Consider the following 18646-nt stretch of genomic DNA (forward strand, 5'->3'; position numbering starts at 1 on the left):
AATATAAAGCTTAAAAATTAAATTCTAATTTTAAACAAACACTTTAATAACTTTTTTTTTCAGGGTTTATTATTTTGCAGTACTACGAGGATCTGATCAATATCTAGTGTGGAATTAAGTAGAGAGCCTGTCTATATAAAGAATGTTACTTCAAAGGAAGCAAATGTTGTTCTAAACATTGCTGTCTACATAATGGACATTCAGGATGTTCTCTAATCCAATCAACTATACAATCCCAACAAAATAAATGACCACAATTAGCAGCAGATGGATTTACCATTGGTGATAAACATAACATACAATTTCTAGAATTCTCCGGTAAATAAGGTAATTGATTATCATCTGATAAATCTATAATCAAATTAGAATCATAATTATGACTTAAATTGACTAATTGTTGTATACTTTCAATTCTATCTTCTGATGATGTAGTCTCTAATTCATCTTTCTTACCCCTGGCAGCTTTAATTAAATCATCATTATAATTCTTTAAACTTATAACAAGTTTAACAATAAATTGAAGAATTATAATCCCACCTAATAAAGAATAATTTCCTTTTGATTGTTCAATTTTCAGATTATCTTTATTATGACCAAATGCATAACGTAATCCAAATATTCTTTTAGAAAGTGAATAAAATTCCCCCTTAAAATAGAAAATTGCAATATGAATATTAAGTATTGTATCAAGTAATTTATAATAATTTGATAATATACTCATTAACCATCCTTTTGGATTTTCAAATGATTCATCATCATCCTCGTTCTGTTTTACTCGAAGCTTTTTAATAATCTTACTCACTAAATAAGGAACAATCGCATACGATAATATAAATCCTAATCTTGGTATTAATTTAGGTAATCGTCTACCTGATTTATTAACATAGATAAGATCAACATATTCTTCTCCTAATGTTCTAGCTCCAATTAAAGTAGTAAGCAGTAAATAAAGTGCTTTGGCCAACACAGTGATCTCTTGTGGATATGCATTAATAAAGCGTTGTCCTTTTAATATCAGAAAGAAATCTTGTATATGTGATCTATATTGTGATTCAACATAAGCATCCTTTTGATGTGCACGGACTAAAACACTCAACAGTTAGTATTAGATTACTAGAAAATCCATAGTAAGTGGATAAGTTACATACCTATTGTTGCTGCATCTGCGAATGGCAACTGTTTATCAGATCTATCGCTAGTCATTTATGAAGTAAAGATTATACAAGAAGTTCTTCCTTTAAGAAAGAATATTGTTGGTTTGAATAAATTAATCATCCTTTTGAATAAACCGAGGTTGTCACACACTGTGGGATTCTCCCCACGCAAAGAATGTCGTTTGAAAATTTAAATGGAAGTGAAAAATGTCGCAAATACAAAAATTAAGAGATGTCGTCAAAGTTTGACTTAGTATGGTAACGGGATAGATACCACGCTCCTTAGATATGTACACTAAGGCTAGGTTGGTAAGGATAGAGGTATAGTTTCTGTTCCAGTAATAAACGGGAATCATTGGATAACGACGCATTATTGGAAGCCTCGCTTTTTGGTGTTTCCCTCTCTAAGATCAATTCAATAAAATAAATACATTCAATTAGGTTAAGTATATATATGACCATATTTATGAATATATATTCGTTCGACAAATATATACATGTGTATTCAGGTTTGCTTATAACAAAAATAAAAACGTATTTCAATCTCAAACTTTTCTTTAAGTAAAGTTCAGAACTAGTGTACAAAATGAAAATAATAATAACTCTATGAAAACATCATTCTTTTTTTGGTAATAATAGTCAACATAATGATAACAGGAAATGATAATAATAATAATTAATTAATAATGCTAATAACCCAAACTATCTAGATTAATACATCATGATGATGATGATGATTTCTTGTAGTTTATAATTTTTCAATTAATGATTCTAATGCTTTACCAATATCTAAGTTTGGATCTTCCCAGTTGATAGATCCAGAAGCAACAGGAGTTGCTGCCTTTGGTGGGTTTAATCTGGCATATTCAGCTTTAGCTTCATCAATCAACTTTTGTTGTTGAGCAAACTTAGAAGCAACTGATTTTTCTTCAGCAGCAGATTTTAAGGTTTGTCTGTGGAGAGCACCGTAAACAACACCGGCACCTAAGAAGGACCATCTTATAACGTTAAAGGTAGACATCTTTTGTTCAACAATCTATAAGGTTTGTAAATGTAGAAGTACTCGAAGTAATTTTTTTTCAGTTTGATAATTTTTTTTTTTTTTTCACTTAAAGGAATAAACAAGAAAACACAATTGAAGTTTTGATTGGAAGATGATCACGTGAATAGAATACACCGAAGAACAACAATCCCGGAATTGTCCACGACAGAAAAAAAAAAGAAATTTTAGATGCAAGACATAACTCACGTGACATGTAACATTTCCAATGTGTCGCAGTGAAGAGAAACAAAATTGTAAACACTGCGGCGGCAAAAATGACAAAAATCCACGATTCCAAAAAAAAAAAAAGAAACTTTGATGAAGATTGATTATAAAAATAAATATAAATTTGTACGATGATTTCTAAACGAAACTTCTTAATTTATTTATCAATAATTGTAATATCAATGTTAGTATCAATATTAACAAAGAGATCTATCCCAATCACTACTCGTAATGCATTGAAATCAACAATATCAAAGAGAAAATTCAGTTTTTCTTCTTCATCATGGACTTCAAATGGAAGTTCAAAATCATATTCAACAGCATCATCCACGGCTGGGGCAGCAACAACAACTGCTTCTTCAATCAATTTTGATTCAGTATTAAGTAATTTTCATAATTATGATATAGCAGTAGCTTATCAACCTAAAGATCGGGAAGAATCTAATTTATTTAAAAAAAGAAATAATCATAATTCAAGTGCTGCATTAGAATCACCAACTGGTGAAGATAATTTATTTGTATCTAAAGAATCTCCTAAAGGATTTGTAGCAATTGGTGTGGCTGATGGTGTTGGAGGTTGGTCAGAAGCAGGATATGATTCATCGGCAATTTCTCGAGAATTATGTGCATCAATGAAATTAAATTTTGAAATTGATTCCAATGAATCAGAATTATCACCCAAACAATTATTAGATGATGCTTTTAATCAAGTTATGGAATCTCCTAAAGTTAAGATTGGTGGGACTACTGCATGTTTAGGTATATTGTCACCGGATAAGAAATTGAAAGTAGCTAATTTGGGTGATTCTTGGTGTGGGGTATTTAGAGATTATAAATTAATTAATGAAACAAAATTCCAAACTCATAATTTCAATACTCCATATCAATTAGCTAAGATCCCAAGGCATATTGTTAAACAAGCAGAAATGGAAGGTAGAAGATATATTATTGATACTCCTGCATTAGCGGATGAATATACTTGGGATTTACAAAAAGATGATATAATAATGTTTGCCACGGATGGAGTAACAGATAATGTAATAGCACAAGATGTTGAAATATTCTTAAAAGATCATATTGAAGGACAAAACCAGAAATTAGATGTGGTTGCAAAAGAATTTGTTAATGAAGTTGTTAAAGTTTCAAAAGATCCAACTTTCCCCAGTGCTTTTGCTCAAGAATTAAGTAAATTAACTGGTCAAAAGTATTTAGGTGGTAAAGAAGATGATATTACAATTGTATTGATTAAAGTTAATTAGAACATTTCTTTATATATCCACACATTTGCATAGATCTTATTTAATAGTATTAATAATAGAAGGTTGTCTTTTTTTAGAATTGTCTTTATTCACCGTGTGTATATTCCTCTTACTGATAACGAAGTTGTTAAGTTGCATACTGCAACGCTACCAATTCCACTAAAGAAAAAAAGAGAGCGATTCAAAACGACTGTTGGTTGTAAAAAACCTTATCAAACATCTTTTACACGAACAAAGCCCAATCATGACTAAGAATCAATCCAATGGTCATCGACGAGTTCTAGGGAATGGACCGTCTTTACTTGATGCCCCTAAAATGTCTCATTCACAATCAGATACCACTTCAAGTAGTACAAATAAGAACAATGATGGACCACTTTTATGTCCTATATGTAATGACCAAATGATTACTCTTTCTCAATTGAATCAACATATAGATGATATGCATTCCGGTTCTCCTGGTAGTCTGCGTGTTTCAATGAGTCCACACAAAGCGATATCAGCAAACTTATCAGATATAGTTCAGCCACAAGCAAATATCACCCCTACAAAACGAAAAATGAATAAGATTACATATTTCAATCAAGGATTTAGTTTGAGTGATGAACAGAATGAATTCATGATTCCAATGACTGCAACTGCCATGAGTCCGAGTAAGGATTCACAACCAAATTCTGCAAAACTCATACGATCTCATTGGAAAACGCAAGCGCAAGATTTATCTTCGAAATGTAATATTAAAAATTGTGATAAAACATTAAATGTCAAGAATGGAATTGTTAATTGTCGAAAATGTGGGAAATTATTTTGTAATGAACATACTCATTATAAAGTTAGATTAAGAAATCCCGTGAATGGTGAACCCAAAGCCCCTCAATATGAGTCAAGTTGTGGTGGAGTATGGGGGAGATGTTGTATGAATTGTTATTACGATAAGCCGGACTTAAAACAAGGGACAACCGTCAATTATACTGATTTGACAGTGCAATTCAAATTCAATAGACAAGCAAAGGTAGATATTCAACAATTGAATAGAAATAAGGTCCAAAAGAATTTCATCAAATTGACATCTTTATTAGTCGAAACAGAATTTAAAAAACATCCGACTAATAGCAATAATAGATGGAATTTTTTTAATATCAACAATCAACCACTCTTGCAGAATGAACAAGAAATTATTGGAGGCGATAATTGGCAAGCTGATACTGATGTTACCAATTGTTCAATATGTTTTGTTAGGTTTAATTTATTCATACGAAGACATCATTGTCGATTATGTGGGAAAATCGTCTGTGATGATCCCAATGGATTTCGTAAAAGTTGTTCAATATTAGTTCCAATATCTAAATTAATGGAAAAACTACCCAAATTGAATTATTCTTTATATATTAGGAACCATTTTGAAATGATATTACATGATGAATCGATAAAATTCAGATGTTGTCGAGAATGTAAGAATGCATTATTATACGATTGGAAACTTCAACATAAAGGACATGAGGATGATGAAATTCAAGATATTATATTTACGATGTATGAATCGATTTTATTACAAAAGAAACAAATAGAGGTATTACTTCCAAAATATGAAACATTAATCTATAGTGATGATGAACTAAGCAAAACTAAACTTCGAAGTAAACTAATGGTAATTCTCAAAGACTTCGAAGGGTTCGTTATTCAATTCCGAGATAGGTTCTTTATAAAAAATTCCGATACTATACTGGTTAATCCGAAATACAATCAATATCAAAAACTAATCAGTAATATATATCAAAGTATTGCCGTTTTCTTACAAGATAATATCATCCAATATAAACAAATTAGTGAAGTTCATCGAGAACAAGAACAAATCGAATTAAATCGAGTTCAAAAGGAGAACACCCCCGAGATTCCCCGATTGACAAAGAAACAAATTCGAGAAATGAGGGAACAATTGATGGTTATGAATGAACAGAAATTTTTGGTGGAGAATCTTATTAAGGATTGTACTAAGGGGAGAAGATTTGATGAATTGGATTCGTTGTTGAGTAATAAAAAGGAGTTGGAAGATACGATTGAGAATTTAGAAAAAGAACTTGGGGAATTTGGATTTTCAGATTAGGACGATATCCAGTTATAGATTATATTTAATGCACTTTGTTGTATTGCGGATGGTCACTAATAGATATGGTTGACTTTTTCTCGTCTCTACTTGAGTTTTAACCGAATAATAATCCAAGCATTAAAAACGATGGCCTGGTATAGGAATCACTTCGGGCAAAGCGCGATCTTTAAAACAGACAAAACATTCATTGACCACTCATATACTCTATAAAAATCTCGAGAGGATTATCCATTTAATCTCTATTTGGAATTCCACTTGGCCAAATCTCATTAAAATGTTTATCACCAAGTAAATCTTGAACCTTCTTCACCAAAATCGCATCTTTTTCATTAATATTATTTAAATCTTGTTTAATTTCCCAATAATTATCAATAGCACTTTTTAATTCTTTAACATCTGTCATTCCTAATGCAATCCCGACATTTGGATTTGGTTTCAAGTCATGGGTGTCTGATTGCGAAGTGGTATTGAATAACCATTCCTTGACTGCGAATCTAGTAGCGAGGTCGGCCATTTCTACATTATCTTCTTTCAATAACTTTTGTGCGATATCATATACTGTATCCTTTAATTCTTGCGGGGCAGGATGGAAATCATGAGTTTTATCTGAACGTAATAATGACATGGATAGAATAGATCCATTTATGAGTTTTTGAATACCACATTCATTAATAAACTTGTCGTAATATGCAAATAATCTGATATTTTGAAGACATCCATTACTATATGATAATATGGCATCAAGAGGTCCAATTTCGGGATTTTGTTTAGCTCCGAGAGCGATCTTATATAAGAAGTTCACGGGATATCCAGTAATACCAAAATTACGAATCTTTCCTTCATTTTTCAATAATTTCAATTCTTTTAAAGCTTCATAAATTTCATCTTCTTCAACAAATTCAATATCATGCATATAGACTAAATCAAGATATGCCGTCCCTAATCTTTTCAATGACCTTTCAACTGACATCCTAACATGAGATCTAGAATAATCAAATTCATTCAATCTGATCCGACCGGCTTTTGTACAAATATAATAAGTTTCTCGAGGATATGTGATTTTCTTCAATGCTTTCCCGATGATTTCTTCAGATGGGCCATAATATGGAGAAGTATCAAGGGCATTTAATCCATTGTCAAATGCGGTTTGAATTAATTCGGGCACGGGTAATGAATGGGGATCTTCGGAATATTGGGTGTTGAAGACTGCACCGCCGACAATTAATGGTGGTAGGTTCTTGATTGAGTATGGTTGTACTACTTCTGGTTTTCCAATTGGTTTAGTCATAATTGGGTTGGGTGTATTGATAAGAAGAGAGAAGGAGAGAAATTGTATTTGAAAAATTTCGCAACAAACCCACAGTCTTACCAATCCAATTTTTCAGTGCGGCGCCACAGCAATATGCAAGATGAAGAGAGATACAGAGAGAGGCAGAAAGACAATAGGAATGGTAATAAAATCACTTCTAAATTGAAAAACATATATAATACACACACATGAGCAATCAAAAGATATCATCACCTTCAATTAAATAATTCCCAGGAACTAAACCAATCATACCTACCGAATCAAGACAATTGTAACCCAATTCTACTATAAACCAATTATCTTCTTGTTTATGAATAATATACATATTCCAACCTTTCTTAAATAATAATTCACCTTCATGTTGAGGTTTATATGAATATCTTGCTTTTGCTTTCCCAATATAAAGTTTCTTATTTATTGGAGTTAAATTTGTTGCCATTACAGAATTTAAATTTAAATAAGATCTTCTTGTCTTTTCTTTATTCAGTAATGTTCTACTTATCCCATTAGGCGAACTTGTTGATTCTATAATCATTGATTTTGGTCTTGGTTTTGATGATTCAGGAGGACGGGTGAAGTTTATAGATTCATATCTTGTTGCAGTTTCATTTCTATCATTGACGAAATCCGATCTGGTGTTTCTAGGGGTGGTTGGTGCCGTACGACTTCTAGGAGAAGAAGCACCATAATTCTCTTGGGCAGCACGACGGACTGATCTTCTAAATTGATTCACATCTCCATCTCCACCTGATTTTAAATCTTCAAGAGCTTTAGCAATGAAATCTATTGAAAAATCTTGTACTATAGATACTTTATTATTATGGGTTTCAGGAGCTTTTGATAAATTGGGTATTGATTTTCCAAAATCATTAGTTGATCTTCTGGTTATTTGTTCTTGTACCTGTTGTAATTGTTTCTCCTTTCTTCTAGGTGATGCCCAATGTCGATCTTCTGAAGAATTGGTGGAATAATTGGAATAGGTAGTTGGATAAGAATAATTTGAAGATCGATTGCTATTGGAAAACACTTCTTTATCAGAAAACACATCATATGGTTCACTTGAAGTTGAATAAGATTTGAATTGGGTTATTGGTTCTTCAACAAATTCTTTAGTTGGTGCCTTTCTTACCGGAGAAGGTGTTTTAGGACCAGGCATGGGAGGTTGCATAACAGGTGGTAATTGTTTGTCAATAGAGTTTGCTCCAGGCAAACAACTATTGACTACTGCATTTGAACCTGTTGACAGTGAGTATGTCAGATTTTGTTTGGAAAGTATTGGAACATAATCGGGATTTCTTAAGTCAGCCAAAGTATATTCTGATGACTTTTCTTCTTGTCCATCCATAAATTCAATAAATTCAGGATCTTTAAATATTTTGCATCCAGTACCATAAATATCACTAAAATCCTGTAAATCTTTAGCTGGTTGAATTTGAGCAAATACTGATCTTGCTAAATCAACTGATTGATCATGATCAACACATAATGTTGCAATATGATTGCAATAATTGAAACAATTTACTTTACAAATTTGAATTCTTTCTAATTCTAATTTATATAAATCATTAAGTGATATATTCCAATCTCGTAAATAAATTTCATTAATTTCTTTATAATTAACCAAAGCAATTTGATAATTCTTTCTTGTTGCAGTAATTGTTGAATTTAATTTGTTGTACTTCTGTTGATTCTTTTCTAATTCTTTACCCCAAGTAGTTTGAATTGATAATCTTAAAGCTTTTAATTGAACACATTCTGTTTTATATTTATTACGTTGTTGTTCTAAATCTTTCCAAGCATTATTTCTTCTTATTATTACTTTACTCATATGATGATCTAATTTAAGTGCTTTTTCACGATAAATATTATTAAAATCTTGTAATTTCTCGAGATTATTATTTGCTATTGATTTCATAAATTTTTGATTAAAATTAACCATTTGATGATTTTCAATTATTAATTTATCTAATGATTTTCTTAATGTACCAGTTTCATGAGATCCTATTGGGAATTTATTATTTAACCGTTCTAGCTTCTTGATATATTCTTTCTCAATTGCTACCTTTTCTTGATAGAAATTAATCAATTCTGTTAATGTCATTAATGAATCTTTAATCCTCGTTTGAATAACTTTGAATCCAGAATCTCCTGGACCCCAGAAGTAATTGACGAAATCTTTATTGATTGGTTGTGAATGTCCCAGTCTGTTCATAATTACGCTGTTTAGTTCAATGGTTCCTATATCTTATCTCTATTTTGATTCTGAAAAAGAAAGTTTAATACGGGGGAATTGTTCTTTTTCCAAAAAAAGATCTTCTTCTTCTTTCGATTGCAATTGATGATGATGATGATGTTCAGTATTTGAATGTTTTTATTTTAATCTAATTTGGTTTTTTATTGTTTACCTATTTCCTAATTAGGAAGGCAGATTGCAGCAAATCAGTTTTTTTAGTTGAGAAATTTTAATAAGCGATTATTCTCTTACAACAGACACCAATCATTCAGCAAACTTCTTGGTATTCTGAATGGTCACATTTGAAATGTATGTCTTCATTCGTTCATTTTTGATAGGTAAAATCCATAATATTACTTATGGTAAAACAAAATCTGTTTTCTGTGTAATGATTAACCTCCAACCCGTAAAAGAGAGGTATTCAAATAAACTGAAGAAGTTATCAGACGAAATTAAATAGCTTTATATTATCTTTATGATATAAGTTTAGTTTTGAGACCATTAAACAACTCTTTTCATGTTAATTTTTGTTTCTAATTCTTTGATTTTCGTAGACTATTTTCACTCAAGAATAAATTTACCAAGAATTGCTGCAAAAAAAAAAGAAACTAAATTCTTCATTCTAAAGAACACCGTCGAAATCGAATACTCTGGAATATACATACACTAGTTACCACACATGCTCACCACACGCATTCAGATGAACAACCATATCGCCATTCATTCATTCGTTCACTATGTGGTGTGATGGTTCACGACATCCCGGAGTTACAAAACCCTTTTCGCTCGACTAGAAAAAAAAACAATCTCCGATCCGATAAATCTAGTCATCACGTGACTTTTACTATATAATTTTATCGGAACCAAATTTATCCGAAACCAAATTTTCTAATCTCCCATTCAGCCGCAATTTCTTTTTTTTTTCAATAAAACTCCGATTAAAATTTTATTATCACATTGTTTTAAATACACGGACCGGTGCCAATTTTCATTTAACACAAGTTGGAGCAACTCGTTGGATTCAACATTAGAATATATAAAGGGTATATATATCCATAATCCTTTTACTGATATTTCTTTTTAACAAATACTGAAAAATACAAAACCCATAGAAAATCAAATGAATCATCATGACATATGAAGAATTTAAACAAACTAAACTATATAAATATCCAGCCAAAGTGATATCATTCCTAATAGGACAATGGTTTTTTGTCTTTTTAGGTGTCTTCATTGCATTAGCTCATTCCTTCCCCAATTTTGCTAGACAAGGTGGTTTAATACGAGCAGAATATACAATCAGTTATGGAGCAGTAGCCATAATTTTCTTAATTAGTGGATTATCAATGTCAACTAAATCATTATTAGTCAATATATCCAATTGGAGAGCTCATTTCACGGTTTTATCAATGTCATTCTTAATTACAAGTTCTATAATTTATGGAATTGCCACGGGGATTAAAATTTCAAATAATGCTCAGATTGATGAATGGTTATTGGTTGGACTTATTGTAACTCATGCATGTCCAACTACTGTTTCTTCCAATGTGGTTATGACAAAATTAGCTGAAGGGAATGATATTCTTACATTATGTGAAGTTTTCATTGGGAACGTGCTTGGTGCTTTTATAACTCCAGCATTATTACAATTATATATGAGAGGGACATGGGGTTTTGGTAATCCAAGTCATCAACCTCAGGGGGATGCTACTATTCAAGATTTATATGCTCAAACCATGAAACAATTAGGATTATCGGTATTCATTCCATTATTTGTTGGTCAATGTATTCAAAATATATTCCCCAAGCAAACTAAATGGGCAATGTCAATTTTCAAATTAGGGAAAGTTGGATCATTTATGTTATTATTGATTATGTTTCAATCATTTTCCACGGCATTTTATCAACAAGCATTTGAACAAGTTTCACATGTTTCAATTATCTTTTTGGTATTTTTTAATATTGGAATTTATTTATTCTTTACCGTTATAACTTATCTTTATGCTAGACCATATTTTATTAAAGTATTCTTTTGGCAAGAACCAAATGAACATTCAACAAGGTTATATAAATTAAGTTATATGTTTTTCCGTCCATTTTATTATGATAGAAAAGATACTGTGGCAATTATGCTTTGTGGACCAGCTAAAACGGCAGCATTGGGTGTATCACTTGTTTCATCTCAATATGGAGCTCATAATCCAAAATTAGGGATTATTTTAGTTCCATTAGTTTTATATCAAGCTGAACAAGTTATGACTGCAAATGTTTTAGTTAATTTTATGAGGAAATGGATTCATGCTGAAAATAAAAAACCAGATATAGAGAATCATAGTGAGGACAACGAAGGAGATATTCAAGAAGAGGAAGCGAATGATACTGAAAGTCATTTAGACCATAGCTATCAGAGAGAAACAGTATCTCATGACTCTGGAGATAAAAAAAGTTGAAAAAGAATCCTAAGGGATTTTATATGATGTGAGAACATCAAATTTTATTTATTTAATTCCTTAATAGTTTATATATATTTATTAATTAGCTTTAATCGATAGAAGTTTTTGTTATGTTTGATCAGATAGTCTTCTCATACCCAAGATCTATATAAATCTTGTTGGGGGAAGGGTATGTAAGTCCTTACTAATTTGCAGCCAACCTTCGTGCAAATCACTAAATCAGTCAATTTACAGCTACACTTTCATTACAAAGAACATATATGGATGATTAGGCGATTAGTAAAAACATTATTATTATTATTATTAAACGAAAGCTATTAACGAAAGACAAAATTTTACTGACAAACAAATCTAATTTTTAGAAGTATTATCTTTTGAATCATCTGATTCATGATCAGGAACTGAAACTCCATCAATTGCAGGCATAGTAGTTTGTTCCTTATTTTGATTGGTAGTGACTGGTTTAGTGGATCTAATTGGTTCCAATACAAAAGCACGATGATCTGAAGAAACATCATCCCCATCTTCATATACTAATTCACCAATTTCTGCTAAATCAGTACCCAAAAGTTCTTCATCTTCATGTAATCTGATTCTTAATTTTGGAATCTTATCCATTACCAATAATAATATCGAAGTAACCACAAATGAATAAGCACCAATTGAAACTGAAGATGCCAATTGATAACCTAATTGAATCCAATTTTTATTAATCCAACCACCAGCAATTTCAACTCCATCAATCATGGCAATATAATCAGCAGCAAAAATACCAGTTAATAAATTACCAGTAAAACCACCAATACCATGAAGTGCCCAAACATCCATACCATCATCAATTCCAATGATATCTTTCAAATCAACCGCAAAGTTACAAGCAGTAGCACCGACAACACCATAGACTAAACTGAAAGCAACATGAGTGAAACCAGCACCGGGAGTAATTGCAATAAGACCACTTAAGGCACCACAACAAGCTCCAACCATTGACCATTTCCCTCCAGATCTGAAATAATCAATAAACATCCAAGTTAATCCACCAGTTGCAGCAGCAACATTGGTGTTGACACAAGCATACCAAGAACGGATAGATGCATTACCAGTGGACCCACCATTGAATCCAAACCAACCAAACCAAAGGAATGCAGTACCAAATACAATTGAAGTAACTGAATGGGGTTTATATTTTGGTACTTTACTTTTAGTTAATGGATCTTTTCTTTTCCCTAACCAGAATGAATAAGCTAATGCAGCAAACCCAGAATTTTCATGAACTGGTCCACCACCAGCATAATCAAGTGCACCTAAAGTTGCTAACCAGCCTTTTGGATTCCAAGTCCAATAAGCAATTGGACAATAAACAACAGTTAACCAAAGGAATAAGAAAATCATCATGGGGAATAAACGAGCTCTCTCACAACCGGCACCAACCATCAAAATCCCAGTCACGGCAGCGAACATTCCTTGATAGAGACATAATAAAATATCTGGAAGGGTGGAAACAACACTTGGAGCACCTAATACATCTTTAAGACCAATATTTTGTAAAGTACCAATAAAACTAGAACCATCATGAGCAAATGATAAAGAATAACCCCAAAAGAACCATTGGATCCCTGTGACACATGCTGCCATAAGGGAGGCCCATAATAAAGATAAAGCATGTTTCTTACGGGCAATACCGGAATAAAGTAAACCGACCCCGGGTATCATGAGCCAAACTAAGACGGAGGATACACCTATCCATACCATATCTGCTCCTTCGAATTGTTGGTTTAAATCGACTTTGAACACATCACCACCTGTTCCTGTTCCTGTTAATCCACTATCAGACATTCTTTTTTGATTATGTTCTGGTTTGTTGAGATTGTGTAGAGAATTTGAGAATTTAATAATTAATAATTTTCAAAGAAATTACGGACATTTTATAATTGAAAGAAAGCCACTTTAGATAAGCGAAGGGAATTGTTTATCGTTAGCTGGTATAATAAAATCTAATTTCGCTTATTTATCAAAAGCACAGACCTTTGTTTCTTAAAGGTTAAAGAAATATATCTGATCCAATTAAAAAGATTAAAAGATTGCAAATAATTATTTTTTTTTTCTTATAAAATAAAATACTGATAAGCGATATGCAGGAATTTCTATCCGTAAAAACAATAAAAAAACAACTAAACAAGAACAATGAAGGAAATAAATCTAAGATAAGCGAATACACACAACCTCACATGAAAAGAAAGATTAATATAACAACCGTTTCATTTAAAAATATATCCGGTTAATCTGTATGCGATGAGATATGGACCAATAACCGAAGGTTATGCCTCGTTATATTTATATGCCACAATTTAAGCCCATTGGAAATCCATAAAATATATGGAATACGAAATAAAAGCCAATTTTATTTCTAGAACCAAAGATTGTCAAAAGAAGACAAGACAAGAAAAAAACAAGCTTGGTTTTTCATATCTTTCAACTTAAATATTTATTAACCTTCATACTGATAGCGGGTTTTAAATAAGAAAAAAAAGAAAACCGAAAACAGCATCGTAAGGTACTTTTTTGGAGGGGATGTAGAGGGAAAGCAGGGAGAGTTAGGATGAAGGGAAAAGATATTTAATAAGGTTAAAAGAGAAAGATGTTACAATTTCAAAAATAACAAAGTTCATTCAAAATTTTTCTTGACCTTAGAACGGCTTATCATTTTAAACAGGGTGACATACATTGTATGTATTGTTATCTGACTTCAATTGATAAGAAAGAGAGAGAAAGAGAATGGGCCCGGGTATCATTTTACATTATAAATCCAAACATATACGAAATCCCATACTTTATTCTTTTTCAGCAGTCTCTATAGTATCGAATTGAAATTATTGTAGTAATTTCAATCATCTTTAATCCTGTTTTCTTTAATTAAACTCTTTTTAATTTCAGTCAACGAATCTTTCAAAACTAAGGCTTAGGATCTAAATCTCAATATTACTTGTACACCTTACTCATTTGGTTACTATAAGACGATAGCCATGCGATTGCGGAAAGATCAAACATGCTCTGATCAATGCCAATTCTAACTAGTTTTGGTTTGGTTAGTCTTTCTACTTTACTGCCTTCGGTATTTAATTACCCCAGACTAAACAATAAGAGAGACTAGACAAACTGGCCAGCAAAAGAGTTTTGTTCTCCGTCGATTCCAGATTTATATGCAGGATATTGTTGTCCATTTTTCAACGAAACCCCTCGTCAAACTGGAAAAAGGGGAACACTACGAATAAATCAAGTGTGTCTAATCAATCAACCAGTATACATCTATAAATCAATTGAAATCTTAGTGGAAATCATCAATCTAAACTAAAAGAGAAAGTGATATATAATAGACAATTTAAAGGATAGACATGACTGAAAATATTGATACTTTCAATTTTCCAACCACGATCTTAACATCAAAACCCCCAGATCAATCAGCTTTAATTATCCCCAATGCTATTAATGCATCAAATCATTTAATCAGCAAAGATTTGGTATCATTCTTCAACCATTATTGTACGGTATTATTGAATTATAATCAAGCTTTGAAACAATTGGTTGGTGATGCAACTAAAATTAGTAAACAATGTGGAAAAGGGTTCGGTAATTTCCCAAACAATTTGAATTGTCTTATTAGTTCACTTCAGATTGAAGTTCAAAGTAATGAATCAATTCATAGACAAGTTAGATCAGATATTATTAATCCATTACAAGATTTGATTGAAAAAGATGTTAGAATTTCTGAATTATTAATTAATGGACAAGAATTACAAGAAATAAGTGATAATTTAAAACAAAATAAAAGAGATGCAGAAATGCAATGGAATTATAAAGCTCCACAAAGTTTTCAAAACCTTGAAAACTTCAAAAAGATTGAAACTCAATTATTATTTGATATCATATTAAATTTCTTTCAAATTCATAATGGTAAAGCAACTAAAGTTTTGAAAAATAATGAAAATTCAACAAATTATTTATTGGGGAGTTTCAAATTAGATACTGAAATGAGTAATCAATTGAAATATTTAGTCAATACGGAATTTAACCCAACTGCTAAGCAAGGATTTGTAAATGACCAGATTCAACAACAAACTGAATTAGATAGGAACACTGGAAATAAACCGGGTTCGTTGAAAAAGCAAGCAACTGGCGCATCTGAATCTTCATCAAAACATGCAACGCCAGTAAAGAAACAATCCAAATTAAAGTCAAGAGTCGGTTCAATATTCGGCAGAAGAAAAAAGAAAGATAAACATAATCCAATGGAATCTTCAATTCCTGAAAATGCATCCTTGTCAACAACCGCATCCTCAGTTCGTGCATCAACAACAAGATCAGATTTAGGAGCTTCCGAACAAAACAGAAGTTCTTCTAAGCAACACCTTCCTCCAATCCCATCATCACCACAAAAGAAGGATCAACCAGAATTACCTCCAAAATTACCTCATGCCAATAATGATATCATTGCTGTTACACCCGAAAGACAACCTTCTACTTCGGAATTGCCACTGGCCAACATCCAGCAGAAAGCAGCACCTGCTTTGATTGATGATTCACCAAATGTAGTTAAATATGAAAACACGGATGAAGAAGCATCCTCCGATGAAGAAGGTCCAGAACCAACTACCGGTGTTGGACGTAGAAGATCCTTATTGGAAAGACATGAATTGAACACCCAGCCTGATCAACGTGGTGCAACAACATATTCACCAATCAGAGTTGCAGTCCCCGTTGAAATTTCTCATGGAACAGGAGCATTGAATAGGATGTCAACGGATTCTGAAGCTCGTTTATCAATTCCAAGATCAAGACAAAGTAGTAGTGGGAAATATAGTTTTGAAGCTGGTGACGATCAGAAACCAATTTCTACTCCTAGAATTGAATCGAGTGGGTTTGATGAACTTACACCGGTTGAAAAAGAAGAAGAAGAGGAGGAGGAGGAAGAACAAATCCAAGCTAAAAATGGAAATTATAATGCTGGCCCAGTTGTTCCACCACCACCTCCATCCAGAAAAGTTGCCCAACAAAAGGATCAAGTTGCTCCTTTGCCTGATGCTTCCCGTCAGCAGCACGTTGCAAGAAGAGACGTACATTCCCAAATGTTTCATAATTTACCACCGGCAAGAGAATCTTTTATTGCACCAGCATCAACAGGAGGTTCATTTAAACCATTATCTAGTCAAAATACTGGTCATTCTGTTTTGAAAAATACCGATCTTTTTAAGCATCATAATTTAAACAATGAATTTGAAAATATTGGATTAAATGCATCGGTTGCCGAAGTGATTAATGCTAGATTTAAAGATGGGAAATTGGTGAAATCGCAAGTTATGGGAGAAGTTGCATTCAATTATCATCAATCCAATCCTAGTGATCTTGCACCAAGTGAACCAATTTTGATTAAGATTCCACAAAATTATGAGAAAATCCTGCTTAATAAATCATTTATGGAACAATTGAATGATAATACATATAAATTAATTCCATCCTATATTATTTCAAAAACTTTAGGAGGAATGAAATATTTGGCAATTTTGGATGATAATCAAGTTCCAATTGTGATTCAACAAATTTGGAAATATGAACCTCATCAATCTAGTTTAATGGTTAGTATTAGGTTGAATCCAGAATGGAAATCTCGGGTGATTTTAGAAAATTTTGTGGTATCAGTGGCATTGAATACCGATATTGAAGCTACTTCGGCATCTTCTAAACCACAAGGTGCATTCAATAAGGAGAAGAATAGAATTACTTGGAGATATAATGATGCATTGATTTTAGATCCTAGTAAAGGTATTACTGAAGAGAAATTAATTGCAAGGTTCATTACCAATGGACTTGGTTCTGAACATGAATCAGGAGTTCAAATTAAGTTTGAGATGAATGATTGTGATTCTCATTTTATTTCAATTTTGGATAATGATGATCCAACTAGAGAATATCCTACATTTAGAAATCTAGTTAGTGGAAGTTATAGTAGTCACTTTTGATCCAATAAGATGTTTTATTTTTTAGGTTGATGATTATATACTGTATAAGTTTATATTATTTTTTAATCAGACTTTTTATTCGTAGTGTTAGGTTCGGGAGATAAACTATCATAAGCACTTTGTAATCCTTTAATTTGTTTCTTTAAAGTATCGATATCCAATTGTTTAACTTCAATCAAATGTTTCAATTCAGTGATTTCTTTATCATCTTCTTCAGTTGATGCAGAATTGAGAACCAATTTTCTATATTCAGCTTCCTTCTGAACCAACTTTCTAACAATAGTGATAACAGTAGCAATAGCCATTTGTAAATATAAAATAGCTCCACTTAAATAAAGGTTTCTTTGGGCATAGAATTTACTTGCCAATTGATCATAATTCAAAGTCATGGAATGTTTTATAAGATTGCCACTTTGAAGCAATGGATCATCTGAACGTCCAGAATATCTATGTAATCTATTTATACAATCCATGAATTGTAATCCCATTAATACGATTGAAAATACAACAAGAACTTTGAAATTTTGTGATCTTTGAATTACAAAAGTTAAATCAACAATTTTTTGACGAATCATTTGTGGTAATGGTAAAACAAGAATGAAAAGGATAATCATTTGACCAACCATGGTGCAGAACACCAATGACATTTGAAGACTCATGATGGGAAGAGTATTGTTTGGTTGAATTGAATGTTAGTTGCAATGCCAATTGAAAATGAAATTGATGGCGAAGTTTATAAATTTGATCCCTGTGCTGGTGAGTATTATGAAATTTTCGCTGTTAAAATAAATTATGAAAAATTTCTCACATGTGAATTTTTAATAAATACAGATAAAACTATTTAAAACGA

General features: G+C 31.9%; 10 protein-coding genes across 10 annotated transcripts; 4 read left to right on the forward strand and 6 right to left on the reverse strand. All coding sequences in view use genetic code 12, as the record gives it.

Annotated features, from left to right (window-relative positions):
* Positions 1-145: 145 nt before the first annotated feature.
* On the reverse strand, positions 146-1203 carry J8A68_000968 (ubiquitin-protein ligase peroxin 10; the record flags this gene model as incomplete). Its single annotated transcript, XM_049410700.1, has 2 exons — positions 146-1083; positions 1149-1203. The coding sequence occupies 2 exons, from the start codon at positions 1201-1203 to the stop codon at positions 146-148; spliced, it is 993 nt and encodes a 330-aa protein (XP_049265798.1).
* Positions 1204-1902: 699 nt separating this feature from the next.
* J8A68_000969 (F1F0 ATP synthase subunit e) lies at positions 1903-2175 on the reverse strand (the record flags this gene model as incomplete). Its single annotated transcript, XM_049410701.1, has 1 exon — positions 1903-2175. The coding sequence occupies one exon, from the start codon at positions 2173-2175 to the stop codon at positions 1903-1905; it is 273 nt and encodes a 90-aa protein (XP_049265799.1).
* Positions 2176-2603: 428 nt separating this feature from the next.
* Positions 2604-3680, forward strand: PTC7 (type 2C protein phosphatase; the record flags this gene model as incomplete). The annotated part of the gene is made up of 1 exon (XM_049410702.1): positions 2604-3680. One exon carries the CDS (start codon positions 2604-2606, stop codon positions 3678-3680), a length of 1077 nt encoding a protein of 358 aa, XP_049265800.1.
* Positions 3681-3924: 244 nt separating this feature from the next.
* On the forward strand, positions 3925-5784 carry PEP7 (Pep7p; the record flags this gene model as incomplete). Its single annotated transcript, XM_049410703.1, has 1 exon — positions 3925-5784. The coding sequence occupies one exon, from the start codon at positions 3925-3927 to the stop codon at positions 5782-5784; it is 1860 nt and encodes a 619-aa protein (XP_049265801.1).
* Positions 5785-6019: 235 nt separating this feature from the next.
* On the reverse strand, positions 6020-7075 carry J8A68_000972 (D-arabinose 1-dehydrogenase (NAD(P)(+)); the record flags this gene model as incomplete). Its single annotated transcript, XM_049410704.1, has 1 exon — positions 6020-7075. The coding sequence occupies one exon, from the start codon at positions 7073-7075 to the stop codon at positions 6020-6022; it is 1056 nt and encodes a 351-aa protein (XP_049265802.1).
* A 217-nt stretch (positions 7076-7292) lies between these two features.
* On the reverse strand, positions 7293-9308 carry HOF1 (formin-binding protein; the record flags this gene model as incomplete). Its single annotated transcript, XM_049410705.1, has 1 exon — positions 7293-9308. The coding sequence occupies one exon, from the start codon at positions 9306-9308 to the stop codon at positions 7293-7295; it is 2016 nt and encodes a 671-aa protein (XP_049265803.1).
* A 1151-nt stretch (positions 9309-10459) lies between these two features.
* Positions 10460-11779, forward strand: RCH1 (Rch1p; the record flags this gene model as incomplete). Its single annotated transcript, XM_049410706.1, has 1 exon — positions 10460-11779. The coding sequence occupies one exon, from the start codon at positions 10460-10462 to the stop codon at positions 11777-11779; it is 1320 nt and encodes a 439-aa protein (XP_049265804.1).
* A 354-nt stretch (positions 11780-12133) lies between these two features.
* MEP2 (ammonium permease) lies at positions 12134-13618 on the reverse strand (the record flags this gene model as incomplete). Its single annotated transcript, XM_049410707.1, has 1 exon — positions 12134-13618. One exon carries the CDS (start codon positions 13616-13618, stop codon positions 12134-12136), a length of 1485 nt encoding a protein of 494 aa, XP_049265805.1.
* A 1556-nt stretch (positions 13619-15174) lies between these two features.
* On the forward strand, positions 15175-17796 carry J8A68_000976 (uncharacterized protein; the record flags this gene model as incomplete). Its single annotated transcript, XM_049410708.1, has 1 exon — positions 15175-17796. The coding sequence occupies one exon, from the start codon at positions 15175-15177 to the stop codon at positions 17794-17796; it is 2622 nt and encodes an 873-aa protein (XP_049265806.1).
* A 62-nt stretch (positions 17797-17858) lies between these two features.
* J8A68_000977 (uncharacterized protein) lies at positions 17859-18455 on the reverse strand (the record flags this gene model as incomplete). Its single annotated transcript, XM_049410710.1, has 1 exon — positions 17859-18455. One exon carries the CDS (start codon positions 18453-18455, stop codon positions 17859-17861), a length of 597 nt encoding a protein of 198 aa, XP_049265807.1.
* Positions 18456-18646: the final 191 nt, after the last annotated feature.

This window comes from Hemisphaericaspora subhashii (assembly GCF_019202705.1).
Source record: "Hemisphaericaspora subhashii strain CBS 10753 chromosome Unknown scaffold3, whole genome shotgun sequence".
NCBI classification, from domain to species: domain Eukaryota; kingdom Fungi; phylum Ascomycota; class Pichiomycetes; order Serinales; family Debaryomycetaceae; genus Hemisphaericaspora; species Hemisphaericaspora subhashii.